Source organism: Larimichthys crocea, chromosome VII, assembly GCF_000972845.2.
Source record: "Larimichthys crocea isolate SSNF chromosome VII, L_crocea_2.0, whole genome shotgun sequence".
Classification (NCBI taxonomy): domain Eukaryota; kingdom Metazoa; phylum Chordata; class Actinopteri; family Sciaenidae; genus Larimichthys; species Larimichthys crocea.
The window spans coordinates 24336084-24353269 of NC_040017.1; the positions used below are offsets into that span (position 1 = coordinate 24336084).

Below are 17186 nucleotides of genomic sequence, written 5' to 3' on the forward strand. Positions count from 1 at the left end.
ATGTGAAATATAAATATAAATGTTGAAGCTAAATGTTTCGGGTGAAATTAAACATTTAGCTAAAATGCAAATTCAAATGCCGTAACAGGAAGTGCCAAAATAAAAGCTTGTGGAGGTCAGACGTGTTTATAGTGGCAATACGAATAAAACCCATTCTATCCGGGGAATGGACTTTTGGACATGAGTTATCGTGATAATAACATTGCCTAGATGAACAAACACATTTGGAGAAACTTTATTTGAAGAGTACTTTGAGTTTTTAGTGTCACTTTTATGAAGGGTGCGGGACTTATGACCTGTAGCCACGGGTGTAGACGATCCTACACCGCGAAAATTACAGATCAGTCAAAGTATTAGTTAGTTTATTATCACGATAATCCCATGTCCAAGAGTCTATTTCCCCGGATAAGATGGGTTTTATTCGTTATTTGCCACTAAAAACACGCTCTGACCTCCTTGAGCTTTTATTTTGGCACTTCCGGTTACTGGCATTTGAATTTTGCATTTTAGCTAAATATTTAGTTTCACCCGAAACATTTAGCTTCAACATTTAGATTTAGATTTAATTTAACATTTATATTGATATTTACATTTAGATTTATATTTACATTTAATTTATATTTACATTTATTTTAAATTTAGATGTATATGTACATTAACATTTGGATTTAAATATTTAAAATATCTGCAAGTTCCAGGTCCAAACTTAGTTGCCGATCCCTGTGTAGACAAATACAACGCTCGGACTGGTCAAACCTCCACAATCAGCCTGAAATGTCTCAAAAACTGAGACTATCCAGGAGAAGTTCATGGACTAAACCATCTGATGAGTCACCTATGTTTCCGGATGTATTTTCATGAAAGGATCCAAATCTTCTAATATAAAAATCTTGTTCTTACTTAGTCACTTTCTCTTATTCTGTCTTAGTTTCTTCCATAACCGTCTTCTTTGGTCTTTTCACGGCTACCATTGTGGGCAAGTTAAGGCAACAAAAGTACTTGACTGATTGAGGAAAAGACTGGAAGTTGAGTCACATCAGTTCATGTGTTCGGTTTTTGCACTTCACCAGGACGAAAAGTCAGCATCCCACCACCTGTGTATCATTGCAGAGGACGTAGGAAGGTACAAGAGCAGCATTGTTTTTGTTTTGCAGTGACACTAACAGATTCGTGGTTCATCAGACGTGACGAGACTTTTCAGGGATTTGTCCTGTTGATAAGAATTCTGCTGATGAAGCTCAACCCAAAGCTCTCTTAAGGCCTTTTGAAGATAAATTTGAAAACCATATGAGCATCCTAAATTCGATCTGAACTACAAGCCCTTTTCCGTATAAGATGTGCTGCTGTTTATCTAAGAGAAATATATCATCATCATATAAATCATAATACTAATGATGCAAAGTGTGATGTCGCACATTTCAAGTTTATGTGGTTTAGATATTCATCAAATGGACTTCCTTATCAAAAGCCACAACATGTTATTATTAACCATGAAGCAGATTTAATTGAAAGCAATGAAACATTTCCAAATCATAACATTTGTCAATCACATGATGAAGAGGGTGTCGTCTACAAATTTAACTGAATTATTTACTGAATATTTACATGTATTGACAATTATGGCAACCGATCACAACACCCAACTACAAACTGTCTCTCGCAACGGACGGCTATTTACTACTGCGTGTCATCCCCCTCTCTGCCCCCTGCTTCCTGTCTATCTTCAGCTGTACTATCATTAAAGGCATAAAAGGCCCAAAAAATAATCTTAAAACTAAAAAAAAAAAAAAGAAAAAGTACCTCAAATGAGCAGTGAGACAAAAAACAAAAGCAGTTTTGATCTTGAATAGTTGCTTAATTATCAACGCAGTTACAGGCAGGCTTATAAGTAGTGGAAATAAAACATTCTTAAAATGATCATGTTCATGTGAATTTTGTTTGAATGGTGGCATTGTGCAATTGTCTGTTCAAAATTATTATCTAGTCCTGTGTCAAATATTTCTTTTATACAAGCCAAAGAAGACATAATTTTTCAATGCATGAAAAAAGGTTTCATCCCTGAGGCCATAAATAAGGGACTCAGACATCTTGGAGAAGAACCAAACATATGTATTAGAGTACCTGACATAATGAATAACGTAACATATTTTGTATAACAGCAGTTTCTATGAATGGACACCACAGCTGGATGAGACAGAGCAGCAGCTGGAAACCATGAAGAATTACTGTTCTGAGCCCTTTCATACACTTTTTATCCTCTCCTGATGCAGCTTTGGCCCTTTCCATGATTTTAACATAGGCGAACAATGATGATACCATAATCAAGAAGTAAAACTGTGTACAGCTGACCTAACATGACTCTGCCATCTGTACAATATAACATCTCCACAGTGCATAACCTTGTCTGTTCGTACAAACTAAAAGAGGCTGATGCAAAGAAGGTGGAGAGAACAACAATGCAGGGTACAGAGCTGAGGCCGTGAATGATGAGGATGCAATGCATAGTGCTGCGGGAGCACAGCTCTGCATGACGCAGGGGCATGCAGATGGCCACATATCGCTCCAGGTCATTGCAGCAGAGTAACTGGTGTGACTCTCATATAAAGAAGACTACACAGAGATAATGACACACATCCAAACTTTGTATGGTAAATCCAAAATGTTCAAGATGAGCAGGATATTAGACATAGACTAATATCAACTATCAGACAGAAGAGTAACAGCAAATAAGATGTAGCGTGCAGTTGTGTAGAACACTCCTTTCTGAAAAAAGTCATGATGGCAAAGAGTTGATAAAAGAAACACTCATCACCAGAATCTGCACAATAATGACCTTATCATGAACTGCACCAGTGAGACCTCACCAGCAACCACTAGAGTTGTTGTCAGCCATCGGTTTGTCATCACTAATTGAGCAAATTTTAATTAGCTGCACTCTGCTGTTGTTGTTGTATCCTGTTGTGCTCCTATAAAGTCTTCATGCTTGTTCCGTGTTTGGAAAGGTTTGCCACATGCTATAGAAGCGTTTGGTTCTTTTGTGATAAGAATCTAAATTTGACAACAATAACTAATCTTGACAGTTGTGCATTTTCTTAGAAAACTGATGGCTGGTAACAACTCAGTGGTTGGTGTGGTGCGTCTTACTGGCGCATTCAACGAAAAGGTCATTATTGTGCAGATGCTGGTGTCGATCTTTCTTTGCATCAATTTTTTGCTCATCGTGACTTTTTTCAGAAAGGAGTGCTTCTACACAACTACACGCTACATCTTATTTGCTGTTACACTTCTGTCTGATAGTTTGATGTTATTCATGTCTGATATCCTCCTCATCTTGAACCATTTTGGAATAGTTATGCAAGTTTGGATGTGTGTCATATCTCTGTTTGTGGGTACTTGTGTATTACATAGTTACACCAGTTACTCTGACAGCAATGACCCTGGAGCGATATGTGGCCATCTGCATGCCCCTGCGTCATTCAGAGCTGTGCTCCACACGCAGCACTATGCATTGCATCCTCATCATTCACAGCCTCAGCTCTGTACCCTGCATTGTTGTTCTCTCCACCTTCTTTGCATCAGCTTCTTTTAGCCTGTATGAACAATACAGGCTATGCTCTGTGGAGATGTTCATGTTGTACAGATGGCAGGATCATGTTAGGTCAGCTGTGCATCAGTTTTACTTCTTGATTATGGTTATCATCATTGTATTCGCCTATGTTAAAATAATGAAAGTGGCTAAAGCTGCATCAGGAGAGGATAAAAAGTCGTCATGGAAAGGGCTCAGAACAGTAATTCTTCATGGTTTCCAGCTGCTGCTCTGTCTCATCCAGCTGTGGTGTCCATTCATAGAAACTGCTGCATTTCAGATAGATTTCATGTTATTTATTAACGTCAGATACTCTAATTACATTTTGTTTAATCTTACTCCAAGATGTCTGAGTCCTCTTATTTATGGCCTCAGGGATGAAACCTTTTTTCATGCTCTTAAAAATTTTGTCTTGTATAAAAGCAATATTTGACAAGGCAGATGAATAACATTTAACATGTTTTATTTCCAAATCGTTTGTTATAAGTCTGACTGTGACTGCATTGACAATTCATGTATTGTTCATTTGAGATCCATTTTCATGTGGCATCATCTCTCCCCCTAATGTTAAGTTCTATGTAATATTGATTATTGACCCTTATAGCATCCAAACCTAGCTACAAATATGACATGCTTATTAAAACAGGAGCTGTGTTACATAACAATAAACAATATAACAATAAACAACTGCTATGTCTGATATGTTATGTATTTCATTAATATTATTGTTGTAAAGATTTGTTTAAGTCCGAGCCGACCTTACTGCAGATTTGCTGTATGTCCACACCATTAACTTCGGATACAGCACCTTTAAGTTGCTCAAACATGTTTCTAATTTATTTATGGTATTCTACTTAAAGTGAACCAAACCTTGAATCACGTCAGCTTACTCTTGTTTTTACTCAAGTACAAGTCCCTTGATCTGAGTCTGGACAACGTGTTACTTGATTCTAATTCTACCAGCTCTTCTACTCTCCCTGTTCAGCATTTCTACTTCAGAATCTGAGCTATCTCCTCGGTCTACCATGACAGCACAACAACAAATCATTGATCTCTGGTCCTCCCAAAGAGAGCAACACATATGTTAAAATATCCAAGAGCTCAGATCTGCTTGTCTCCGCTAACTTGTTGAGAGATGTTATGTTACTTGTTGTCATAGTTTTGAGTTTGTTTGTGTTTCCTGTTTTTATTTTGTAGTTCTACAGTCTGTCTTGTCTTCTTCTTCCTGTCTTGTTTCCGACCCTTTTTGATTTTGCACTTGTCCCTGATTTGTTTCACCTGTGTCTGATTAGTCCTGTTTCCTTTGTTTTCTTGTCTGTTCGTTCATGGTTTCATGGTTTCTTGCGTTGTTGGTTGTTTGTTTCTCTGCCTCTCTGTGATCTCTCGTGTGTTTGTCCCTGTGTTCCTGTGTTTCATGTTTCTTTGTGTTTCTTTTACGTTTTTTGGTTATATTTTTAGTTTGTGATGCGCTCAGGTGCGTCTCCGCCGGCTACCGAGCGTCGCGAGAACGCACGAGATCTCGCGAATTCACGCATAATCGCGCGGCTATTGCCGGCTGTAGTCTCTTTGACTCCTGCTATGACATTCCACGTCGCATCTTTTTTCTGGTGTCCTTATAAAAAGGATGTGAGGTGTCATAAATTATTACGCCTGAAAACCCCTCACCTGTTGACTTCAGGTCGCCCCCGCCCATTATGACGTGTTCTTGTAATGAAACTCGAGCCACGGTGAACACGGAGTATTTTATTTTGAAAATAAACCAGGGTTTTATTTTGTATTTTGTAGCTGATTTCCTTCCCCGCACGGTCTGCTCTGTGCTGAATTTATGCGCCGTGCTCTGGCGTCCGTGAAAAATAGAAGCTCTGCGTATGTGTTGCGGAGGGCTGCCGGACGCCGCAGTCTTTCCGGAGCTGTTCCGCATGCAGTGTATTTTAGCCTTCAGTGTGACGGTCAATACATTCCTCATCACTGAAGTAACCATTGCTTATTAAGCTTCCGTGTTTCGCCATGACTTTCTAATATGCTTATACAGTATGTGACTTGACAGGAGGGTGTTTAGGTGTGAGCAACTATTCTTAATGTGACAACCACTTCTTATACAATCAACAGTAGAATAAAACAAAAACACTACAAAACAGGAGCCACAGCCCATAAGAAATAGTGGATCTGTGAAAAAACACCCTCTTTTTTTTACCCCACCTGGAAATTTAGCTTGACCTTGGCCTACAACCCAGATTTGTCTAGAGGTAACCAATGAGGGAGACCAGCAAGCCGCAAGGAATAATGTTTAATTAGCTGTTACTCTGCTTGTACGTGACTCACTCTCATTATAAAGTGCACAACCTTTGATCGGACGCTGACTGTCTTTCTCTATCTGTCTGTCTGTCACTGCTATCTCACTACATGGAGGGGTTTGGTTTTTTGATATGAATCAAAATTTTATTTCATCAGACTAATTTAACTATGAATGTAACATTTGTGTATTCATTATAAAAGTGATGGCTGTTAACAACTCATTAGTTGGTGGTGCGGTCTCAGTGATGGGAACCAATGACACACTCATTGTTGTGCAGTTCCTGATAATAATCTTTCTGTGCATTAACTTATTGCTCATTATAACCTTTTTCCAAAAGGAGTGCTTCTACTCAACTACACGCTACATCTTATTTGCTGTTACACTTTTATCTGATAGTTTGATGTTAGTCATGTCTGATATCCTGCTCATAGTGAACTATTTTCATTTTCCCATACAAATTTGGGTATGCATCATTTTTAATGTTGTGCTACTTCTGTATAATATAGTTACACCAGTTACTCTGACTGCAATGACTCTGGAGCGATATGTGGCCATCTGCATGCCCCTGCGTCATGCAGAGCTGTGCTCCACACGCAGCACTATGCATTGCATCCTCATCATTCACGGCTTCAGCTCTGTGCCCTGCATTGTTGTTCTCTCCACCTTTTTTGCATCAGCCTCTTTTAGTTTGTACAAACAATACAGCTCGTGCTCTGTGGAGATATTTATGTTGCACAGGTGGCAGGATCATGTTAGGTCAGCTGTACAACAATTTTACTTCTTGATTATGGTTATCATCATTGTATTCGCCTATGTTAAAATAATGAAAGTGGCCAAAGCTGCATCAGGAGAGGATAAAAAGTCGTCATGGAAAGGGCTCAAAACAGTAATTCTTCATGGTTTCCAGCTGCTGCTTTGTCTCATCCAGATGTGGTGTCCATTCGTTGAGACTGCTGCATTACAAATTGATTTTGTATTATTTGTTGATATCAGATATACTAACTACATATTATTTAATATTACTCCAAGATGTCTAAGTCCTCTTATTTATGGTCTCAGAGATGAAACCTTTTTTCATGCATTGAAAAATTATGCCTTTATTGGCTTTTATAAAAGAAATATTTGACTTTGATTTAAAGATTTCTCTCTACCAAAATTGTCTGCAATTCACTTTTACACAAGCAAACTGAGAAGTTTTATTCTGAGGTCTGTGTGGTGAATATAGGAAGTCTTAATATATTATAAGCCCCATCAGTCAACTTTGAGTTAATAACCAGTCATCAAAGAGGCACTTAAACTTATAATTCAGTACGTCACAGCTGTGTCTTATGACTGTTGATACAGTGCAAAATGTCTATCCACCTGTTAAAACTCTGAGTAAAACAAGAACATAACAAAATATGAAATTGTTTACATTCATTTAACTGTCATACTATGGGTTTGACATGAGGTTCCACTGCAGTAATAATGGCTTGTTTACAGCTGCCTATAACTCAGATTTGTCTACAGATGACCTCTGAGGGAAACTAGCAGAAAGTGGTCATGACGACACTGTAATGAGAAAAGTTTAATGACTCTAGTGACTCTGCTTGTATTCCAGTCGCTTCTATAAAACCATAACACTGCAAAGACCTCTGTCCAGCTGTCTTTAGTAATGTGTGCCTCAATGCAAACAGCGACTTGTATATTTGCTTAGGAAAGTGATGGCTGATAACAACTCATTGGTTGGTGGTGAGGTCTTGCGGCTGCAGATCAAGGTCAAGCTCTCTATTGTGCAAATTCTGGTGATAATATTTCTCTCCATCAATTTTTTTCTCATCATGACTTTTTTCAGAAAGGAGTGCTTCTACACAACTACACGTTACATCCTATTTGCTGTTACTCTGCTGTCTGATAGCCTGATGTTAGTCATGTCTGATTTTTTGGTCATAGTGAACTATTTGGAATTTACTATGCAAGTTTGGATATGTATCATTATCTTTGTTGTGGGAATTGTGTATAATATAGTCACACCAGTTACTCTGACAGCAATGACCCTGGAGCGATATGTGGCCATCTGCATGCCCCTGCGTCATGCAGAGCTGTGCTCCACACGCAGCACTATGTATTGCATCCTCATCATTCACGGCCTCAGCTCTGTGCCCTGCATTGTTGTTCTCTCCACCTTCTTTGCATCAGCCTCTTTTAGTTTGTACAAACAATACAGCTCGTGCTCTGTGGAGATATTAATATTGCACAGATGGCAGGGTCACGTTAGATCAGCTGTGCATCAGTTTTACTTCTTGATTATGGTTATCATCATTTTATTTTCTTATGTTAAAATCATGAAAGTGGCCAAAGCTGCATCAGGAGAGGATAAAAAGTCGTCATGGAAAGGGCTCAGAACAGTAATTCTTCATGGTTTCCAGCTGCTGCTCTGTCTCATCCAGCTGTGGAGTCCATTCATAGAAAGCACTCTGCTTCAGTTTGATTTCATGTTATTTATTAATGTCAGGTACTCTAAATATGTATTGTTTAATCTTACTCCAAGATGTCTGAGTCCTCTCATTTATGGCCTCAGAGATGAAACCTTTTTTCATGCATTGAAAAATTATGCCTTCTTTGGCTTGTATAAAAGAAATGTTTGATTAATAACTTTTGAACAGAATAATTGCAGAATGCACAAATAAAAAATATATTTCCTGAATATGTATGAATGTTTTATTCCTAACTAGTTTTTATTAACCTATTAGCCAATGATTTAAGCTCCATACTGCGTTTGCTTTCATCACTATTTTGAAATGACTACCCTTTGCCATTTGTAGCATCCAAACCTCACAACAAATACAAATCAGTGAATCACACTGTCACATTTGACTGAATTTGCTTATATGTGGAAGGTTGGGGTAACATAAGCTATCGGAGCCCTTGGAGTGGTTATTACTGCTTTGCATCAGAAAGCGTTATGTGTTTATCATAAGTGTAATCACAAAGCATCACTTCACAGAAAGTGTTTCCGAACTTCCCTTTTTAGAGGTAGCAACCTTAAACATTATAAGTCACATCTATAATGTTTCTTGCCTGTTTATATCATGCATCACAAAGCATTATGTGTGTGTCACGAATGCTTCGATAACACACTATAGATGTAGTCTTCATAGAAAGTTTCCATACTTGACAGCAACTTTGAACAAAAACTAGTTGGGTTTCTAAATAATTTTTATTTTGTGGCAGTTTTCATAGCACTTAAGATCACTTCACATAATAAAAAACATAAAAAACATCTACATAATTGTGTCAGACCTGGACTCAAAGAGGGACTCAGATGTAGAGTCATAATAGTTCAGGCAGACTTTATTTAAATACTCCAACCTCTCAGACAGAGTGACAAACAAACAGGCTATGAAAATTTGTCTATGAATTCTAAGGAAAACAACAAAATGGAAGATAAGACTATTAATGAACAAAACAAAAGGCTATGAACTATAAACTCAAAGTGCCCCAATGGAGACTAACAAAGGGCTATGAAAGTTAACTGAACTACAGTGCTAAACTATGAAATGTACAAACAAAAAAATCACTCTCAATGAGGCAGCAAATACAGGCTTACGTCGGGAAAAGGGCAAGGACAAAACATGGACTATGGCTTGGGTGCACGCCATGAACGAGACACTCCAGCACACGACAAAGGGAGACGCAGACTATAAAACACATGAGGGTAATGGGGAACAGGTGGACACAATCAGGAATCAAGGAAGCCACTTGGACCAGTGACACATGAGGAAGGGCAAGTCACCCGAAACAAGAGGAGAGTTAATATTTAAAATAAAACAGGAAGTAGTACATTTTCAAAATAAAAGACAAAAAACGCAGGACAAGACAAAACCCCCCCACGGTGTGACAAACTGAAATAAGGAGATAAAGTAAGTGGATGAATTTGTTGGGGATGCAAGCCAGGATTGTGTTGCAGAAGTCTATGCATGATGTGACCAAGGCATAATCTAAAACTTCTGTGGCGTATTGTGCCAAGGTGGGGCGCTGTCTGAAAATGTTTCACAGAAGATATTGTTTATGTGGCTGTCGAATGATAGGGTACTGGGTTTGGTGGTTTGGGCAATGAAACGTGAGAAGATATTAGTCTTTAGTATATTAGTCTTATTACTGTTATTACTCTGGAGCAGAAACCTGGTTGGAATGGTTGAAATAGATGATTGCCATCAAGGTGGATCTGGAGTTGAGATGCAACTACTTTCTCAAGAATCTGGTATATCAAATATAGGACAGAAGTTGTTTTGCTCATTGGAGGCTAAACTGGATCTTTTCAACATTGGTCTGAGTATGGCAATGTTTTGTGGGAGAGGAACTGTACCAGTGAATAGAGAGAAATCTCGTTAGTACATAGAAGTGTATACTGTCGTTGTGATGGCCACAGCTGTCGCCACACAGCCAAAAAAGTCGGTAACCTTCTGCACTCACACATTTGTTTCTATAGTTAAATTTTGATTATACATTTAGTTATTAGTTTAAATTGGTTTTAACATTTAGTTGCAATAAATCACACTTTCTGTTTCAGATAACACACTTTATTAAATGACAGTACATTGGTTTTCTATTTGAAGCGCGCACATTTAGTTAGCTTTTGTACAGTCTTCATTTAATATAATTTCTAATCTGTTTTCTTTGATTTACCGGTGCTGCTGGGAGCTGGGAATGCTGGGCAAAAGGATCCACCCCACAAGCTCAGCCATTTTGTAGCAGAGGATGCTGATTGGGCCGGCACATCATGTGGGGGGGAATTTAGTGCTTTACTGTTTATTTCTTTCTGCGACAGTTAGTAATTTAACTTGGTTTTGTTAAGTATGGATTATGTTTATTTCAAGGAGTTAATTTTCCTGATTTGCTTTGATAATTAGCTGTTGTCTTTTGTGTTTGTTTACCCCTCTTGTGTTGGTATGGGCTGATCACCCAATATATAAATTTCCCTCTTGTGTTTAGTCATCAGGTCTGTTTGTTTTGTCTTCTGTTAGTTTGTTCAGTTGGCGTTTATACAGTTTTGTTAATTTGACCTCTTTTATGGGCCCTGTTCTTTATTGCTTTTGTTTAGAAATTTTGTTTTCTTTCATACTTTGGGTAAATAAAAACCCTTTTTTTGAAAATACTACCTGTTGTGCTCATTGCCGGCTGACTCGGTCCCTCACAGTCGTACTGCGTGTGAATGTTTTTGGTCGAAAATGCTCGTGTTGCACACCAAATCTAGAGGGAGAGAGGGGAGGATGAAAATGTTAATGACGACACTGTGATGAGCAGAGTTTCACTAGCTGGACTCTGCTTGTACTCTGGTCGTTATATATACACATATAAAGGCTTCATGCACAGTCTTGCTCAGAACACACCTGTCCATTCGTCTTTTAATGTGTGCCATAATGCACACAAACAACAGCTTGCATATTTGCTTAGGAAAGTGATGGCTAATAACTCATTGGTTGGTGGTGAGGTCTTGCGACTGCAGAACAAGGTCAGGGTCATTCTTGTGCAGGTTCTGGTGATGATGTTTCTTTGCATCAACTTTTTGCTCATCGTAACTTTTTTCAGAAAGGAGTGCTTCTACACAACTACACGCTACATCTTGTTTGCTGTTACTCTTCTGTCTGATAGTTTGATGTTAGTCATGTCTGATATGCTCCTCATCTTTACCCATTTTAAACTTGCCATGCAAGTTTGGATATGTGTCATTATCTCTGTTGTGGTACTTCTGTATAATATAGTTACACCAGTTACTCTGACAGCAATGACCCTGGAGCGATATGTGGCCATCTGCATGCCCCTGCGTCATTCACAGCTGTGCTCCACACGCAGCACTATGCATTGTATCCTCATCATTCACGGCCTCAGCTCTGTACCCTGCATTGTTATTCTCTCCACCTTTTTTGCATCAGCCTCTCTTAATTTGTACAAACAACACAAGTTATGCACTGTGGAGATGTTAATATTGTACAGATGGCAGGGTCATGTTCGATCAGCTGTGCATGAGTTTTACTTCTTGATTATGGTTATTATCATTTTATTTTCTTATGTTAAAATCATGAAAGTGGCCAAAGCGGCATCAGGAGAGGATAAAAAGTCATTATGGAAAGGGCTCAGGACAGTAATTCTTCATGGTTTCCAGTTGTTGCTCTGTCTCATCCAGATGTGGTGTCCATTCATAGAAGCCGCTGTATTTCAGATTGATTTAATATTATTTATTAATGTCAGATTCTATAACTACGTATTGTTTAATCTTACTCCAAGGTGTCTGAGTCCTCTTATTTATGGCCTCAGGGATGAAAAGTTTTTTCATGCAATGAAAAGATATGCCTTCTTTGGCTTGTATAAAAGAAACATTAGATAAGGTAATGAATGTTTTTGATTAATTTGATATGATAATGGCAATGGCAACAGGACATGGCAATAAGAGCATAGAAAATCAAGTTTCTGTTTCTGAAGGAAACAAAAGTAGCGCCACTTTCCATATAGAGCAGGTCTATAATATATTGTTTATATCATTATTTACAGATAACAGTACTATAACAATATAACTGAAGAACAAAAGTTGAAGATAAAATGGAGAGTGGTGATCTCGTGTAGTAATGACTGAGTGTGTTGCATGCATTAGAGTCCACTGAGGCAAATTGTGACTTTAGGCTATATAAATAAAATTTAACTTGACTTGACTATCATTGATCAGAGGGTTTTTTTTAAACTTTGAATATAAGTGTAAAAGTTATTTTTCTGGACTAATTTGACATAAAATCAGCTCATACAGTGTTTAACGGTCTATTAAACAGGTTTTACTTTCTTTCAACGTAAAAGATGGTACTTGTGCGTGAAAGTCATCACAGTGGTCCTAATAAATTCAGTTTAAGTCTTTTTATATAGAGTAGAAGAGTCTTGACCATGCGCTTCATAAAATTAAGAGGCAGAAATCTTGAGCAGAACCAGTTCATGGTAAGCATCTATCTGCTTTGACCAGTTGGGTTAAGAGATGCAATAATTTGAATAAGAAGAATACTACAGGGACACACAAAAACAAAAATAACGTAAGGCGACAAAATCCATCAGTCCAAGAAAAGTCCAATAAATGGAATTCTAAACAATTACGACGTGTTCTTGTAATGAAACTCGATCCGTGGTGAACACGGAGTATCTTATTTTGTAGTTGATTTCCTTCCCCGCGCAATCTGCTCTGTGCTGAATTTATGCGCCGTGCTCTGGCAAAAATCTAAGCTCTGCGTATGTGTTGCGGAGGGCTGCCGGACGCCGCAGTCGTTCCGGAGCTGTTCCGCATGCAGTGTATTTTAGCCTTCAGTGTGACGGTCAATACATTCCTCATCACTGAAGTAACCATTGCTTATTAAGCTTCCGTGTTTCGCCATGACTTTCTAATATGCTTATACAGTATGTGACTTGACAGGAGGGTGTTTAGGTGTGAGCAACTATTCTTAATGTGACAACCACTTCTTATACAATCAACAGTAGAATAAAACAAAAACACTACAAAACATGAGCCACAGCCCATAAGAAATGGTGGATCTTTGAAAAAACACCCTCTTTTTTTTACCCCACCTGGAAATTTAGCTTGACCTTGGCCTACAACCCAGATTTGTCTAGAGGTAACCAATGAGGGAGGCCAGCAAGCCGCAAGGAATAATGTTTAATTAGCTGTTACTCTGCTTGTACGTGACTCACTCTCATTATAAAGTGCACAACCTTTGATCGGACGCTGACTGTCTTTCTCTATCTGTCTGTCTGTCACTGCTATCTTACTACATGGAGGGGTTTGGTTTTTTGATATGAATCAAAATTTTATTTCATCAGACTAATTTAACTATGAATGTAACATTTGTGTATTCATTATAAAAGTGATGGCTGTTAACAACTCATTAGTTGGTGGTGCGGTCTCAGTGATGGGAACCAATGACACACTCATTGTTGTGCAGTTCCTGATAATAATCTTTCTGTGCATTAACTTATTGCTCATTATAACCTTTTTCCAAAAGGAGTGCTTCTACTCAACTACACGCTACATCTTATTTGCTGTTACACTTTTATCTGATAGTTTGATGTTAGTCATGTCTGATATCCTGCTCATAGTGAACTATTTTCATTTTCCCATACAAATTTGGGTATGCATCATTTTTAATGTTGTGCTACTTCTGTATAATATAGTTACACCAGTTACTCTGACTGCAATGACTCTGGAGCGATATGTGGCCATCTGCATGCCCCTGCGTCATGCAGAGCTGTGCTCCACACGCAGCACTATGCATTGCATCCTCATCATTCACGGCTTCAGCTCTGTGCCCTGCATTGTTGTTCTCTCCACCTTTTTTGCATCAGCCTCTTTTAGTTTGTACAAACAATACAGCTCGTGCTCTGTGGAGATATTTATGTTGCACAGATGGCAGGATCATGTTAGGTCAGCTGTACAACAATTTTACTTCTTGATTATGGTTATCATCATTGTATTCGCCTATGTTAAAATAATGAAAGTGGCCAAAGCTGCATCAGGAGAGGATAAAAAGTCGTCATGGAAAGGGCTCAAAACAGTAATTCTTCATGGTTTCCAATTACTGCTTTGTCTCATCCAGATGTGGTGTCCATTCGTTGAGACTGCTGCATTACAAATTGATTTTGTATTATTTGTTGATATCAGATATACTAACTACATATTATTTAATATTACTCCAAGATGTCTAAGTCCTCTTATTTATGGTCTCAGAGATGAAACCTTTTTTCATGCATTGAAAAATTATGCCTTTATTGGCTTTTATAAAAGAAATATTTGACTTTGATTTAAAGATTTCTCTCTACCAAAATTGTCTGCAATTCACTTTTACACAAGCAAACTGAGAATGTTTTATTCTGAGGTCTGTGTGGTGAATATAGGAAGTCTTAATATATTATAAGCCCCATCAGTCAACTTTGACTTTATAACCAGTCATCAAAGAGGCACTTAAACTTATAATTCAGTACGTCACAGCTGTGTCTTATGACTGTTGATACAGTGCAAAATGTCTATCCACCTGGTAAAACTCTGAGTAAAACAAGAGAATAACAAAATATGAAATCGTTTACATTCATTTAAGTGTCTATGGGTTTGACATGAGGTTCCACTGCAGTAATAATGGCTTGTTTACAGCTGCCTATAACTCAGATTTGTCTACAGATGACCTCTGAGGGAAACTAGCAGAAAGTGGTCATGACGACACTGTAATGAGAAAAGTTTAATGACTCTAGTGACTCTGCTTGTATTCCAGTCGCTTCTATAAAACCATAACACTGCAAAGACCTCTGTCCAGCTGTCTTTAGTAATGTGTGCCTCAATGCAAACAGCAACTTGTATATTTGCTTAGGAAAAGTGATGGCTGATAACAACTCATTGGTTGGTGGTGAGGTCTTGCAGCTGCAGATCAACGTCAAGCTCTCTATTGTGCAAATTCTGGTGATAATATTTCTCTCCATCAATTTTTTTCTCATCATGACTTTTTTCAGAAAGGAGTGCTTCTACACAACTACACGTTACATCCTATTTGCTGTTACACTTCTGTCTGATAGTTTGATATTATTCATATCCAATAACCTGCTCATCTTCACCTATTTTGGATTTAATGTGCAAGTTTGGTTATGTGTCATTATCAATGTTATGCTTCTTCTTTATATGATAGTCACACCAGTTACTCTGACAGCAATGACCCTGGAGCGATATGTGGCCATCTGCATGCCCCTGCGTCATGCTGAGCTGTGCTCCACACGCAGCACTATGCATTGCATCCTCATCATTCACGGCCTCAGCTCCGTGCCCTGCATTGTTGTTCTCTCCACCTTCTTTGCATCAGCCTCTTTTAGTTTGTACAAACAATACAGGTTATGCTCTGTGGAGATATTAATATTGCACAGATGGCAGGGTCACGTTAGGTCAGCTGTGCATCAGTTTTACTTCTTGGTCATGGTTCTCATCATTTTATTTTCTTATCTTAAAATAATGAAAGTGGCCAAAGCTGCATCAGGAGAGGATAAAAAGTCGTCATGGAAAGGGCTCAGAACAGTAATTCTTCATGGTTTCCAGCTGCTGCTCTGTCTCATCCAGCTGTGGAGTCCATTCATAGAAAGCACTCTGCTTCAGTTTGATTTCATGTTATTTATTAATGTCAGGTACTCTAACTATGTATTGTTTAATCTTACTCCAAGATGTCTGAGTCCTCTCATTTATGGCCTCAGGGATGAAACCTTTTTTCATGCATTGAAAAATTATGCCTTCTTTGGCTTGTATAAAAGAAATGTTTGATTAATAACTTTTGAACAGAATAATTGCAGAATGCACAAATAAAAAATATATTTCCTGAATATGTATGAATGTTTTATTCCTAACTAGTTTTTATTAACCTATTAGCCAATGATTTAAGCTCCATACTGCGTTTGCTTTCATCACTATTTTGAAATGACTACCCTTTGCCATTTGTAGCATCCAAACCTCACAACAAATACAAATCAGTGAATCACACTGTCACATTTGACTGAATTTGCTTATATGTGGAAGGTTGGGGTAACATAAGCTATCAGAGCCCTTGGAGTGGTTATTACTGTTTTGCATCAGAAAGCGTTATGTGTTTATCATAAGTGTAATCACAAAGCATCACTTCACAGAAAGTGTTTCCGAACTTCCCTTTTTAGAGGTAGCAACCTTAAACATTATAAGTCACATCTATAATGTTTCTTGCCTGTTTATATCATGCATCACAAAGCATTATGTGTGTGTCACGAATGCTTCGATAACACACTATAGATGTAGTCTTCATAGAAAGTTTCCAAACTTGACGGCAACTTTGAACAAAAACTAATTGGGTTTCTAAATAATTTTAGTCATTATGGAAAGGGCTCAGGACAGTAATCTTCATGGTTTCCAGTTGTTGCTCTGTCTCATCCAGATGTGGTGTCCATTCATAGAAGCCGCTGTATTCAGATTGATTTATATTATTTATAATGTCAGATTCTATAACTACGTATTGTTTAATCTTACTCCAAGGTGTTCTGAGTCCCTTATTTATGGCCTCAGGATGAAAAGTTTTTCATGCACTGAAAAGATATGCCTTCTTTGGCTTGTTAAAAGAAACATTAGATAGGTAATGAATGTTTTTGACTTTGACTGCAGTGTTCACTGCATTTGTATTCTCCCAACATTATTAATTAGATACAATGGCAATGGCAACAGGGCATGGCAATAAGAGCATAAAAATCAAGTTTCTGTTTCTGAGAAACAAAATAGTGCCATTTCCATATAGAGCAGGT

General features: G+C 38.0%; 6 protein-coding genes across 6 annotated transcripts; all 6 read left to right on the plus strand.

Moving 5' to 3' along the window:
• Window positions 1-3302: 3302 nt before the first annotated feature.
• LOC104919857 (odorant receptor 131-2) lies at window positions 3303-4019 on the plus strand. Its single transcript, XM_010731960.3, has one exon. The coding sequence runs from the start codon at window positions 3432-3434 to the stop codon at window positions 4017-4019; it is 588 nt and encodes a 195-aa protein (XP_010730262.3). The 5' UTR covers window positions 3303-3431.
• A 2075-nt stretch (window positions 4020-6094) lies between these two features.
• LOC104919848 (odorant receptor 131-2-like) lies at window positions 6095-7008 on the plus strand. The gene has a single exon (XM_010731951.3). It carries the CDS (start codon window positions 6127-6129, stop codon window positions 7006-7008), a length of 882 nt encoding a protein of 293 aa, XP_010730253.3. The 5' UTR covers window positions 6095-6126.
• A 577-nt stretch (window positions 7009-7585) lies between these two features.
• LOC109139188 (odorant receptor 131-2) lies at window positions 7586-8564 on the plus strand. Its single transcript, XM_019261834.2, has one exon. It carries the CDS (start codon window positions 7586-7588, stop codon window positions 8507-8509), a length of 924 nt encoding a protein of 307 aa, XP_019117379.2. The 3' UTR covers window positions 8510-8564.
• A 1115-nt stretch (window positions 8565-9679) lies between these two features.
• Window positions 9680-12249, plus strand: LOC104919858 (odorant receptor 131-2-like). The gene has a single exon (XM_027280385.1). The coding sequence runs from the start codon at window positions 11161-11163 to the stop codon at window positions 12247-12249; it is 1089 nt and encodes a 362-aa protein (XP_027136186.1). The 5' UTR covers window positions 9680-11160.
• Window positions 12250-13772: 1523 nt separating this feature from the next.
• On the plus strand, window positions 13773-14686 carry LOC113746167 (odorant receptor 131-2-like). The gene has a single exon (XM_027280870.1). The coding sequence runs from the start codon at window positions 13805-13807 to the stop codon at window positions 14684-14686; it is 882 nt and encodes a 293-aa protein (XP_027136671.1). The 5' UTR covers window positions 13773-13804.
• A 575-nt stretch (window positions 14687-15261) lies between these two features.
• On the plus strand, window positions 15262-16185 carry LOC113746156 (odorant receptor 131-2-like). The gene has a single exon (XM_027280816.1). It carries the CDS (start codon window positions 15262-15264, stop codon window positions 16183-16185), a length of 924 nt encoding a protein of 307 aa, XP_027136617.1.
• Window positions 16186-17186: the final 1001 nt, after the last annotated feature.

What these genes read in the sequence shown, in the direction of transcription:
- LOC104919857 (XM_010731960.3), top strand. Translation starts at nt 3,432, where the DNA reads ATGACCCTGGAGCGATATGTGGCCATCTGCATGCCCCTGCGTCATTCA.
- LOC104919848 (XM_010731951.3), top strand. Translation starts at nt 6,127, where the DNA reads ATGGGAACCAATGACACACTCATTGTTGTGCAGTTCCTGATAATAATC.
- LOC109139188 (XM_019261834.2), top strand. Translation starts at nt 7,586, where the DNA reads ATGGCTGATAACAACTCATTGGTTGGTGGTGAGGTCTTGCGGCTGCAG.
- LOC104919858 (XM_027280385.1), top strand. Translation starts at nt 11,161, where the DNA reads ATGAGCAGAGTTTCACTAGCTGGACTCTGCTTGTACTCTGGTCGTTAT.
- LOC113746167 (XM_027280870.1), top strand. Translation starts at nt 13,805, where the DNA reads ATGGGAACCAATGACACACTCATTGTTGTGCAGTTCCTGATAATAATC.
- LOC113746156 (XM_027280816.1), top strand. Translation starts at nt 15,262, where the DNA reads ATGGCTGATAACAACTCATTGGTTGGTGGTGAGGTCTTGCAGCTGCAG.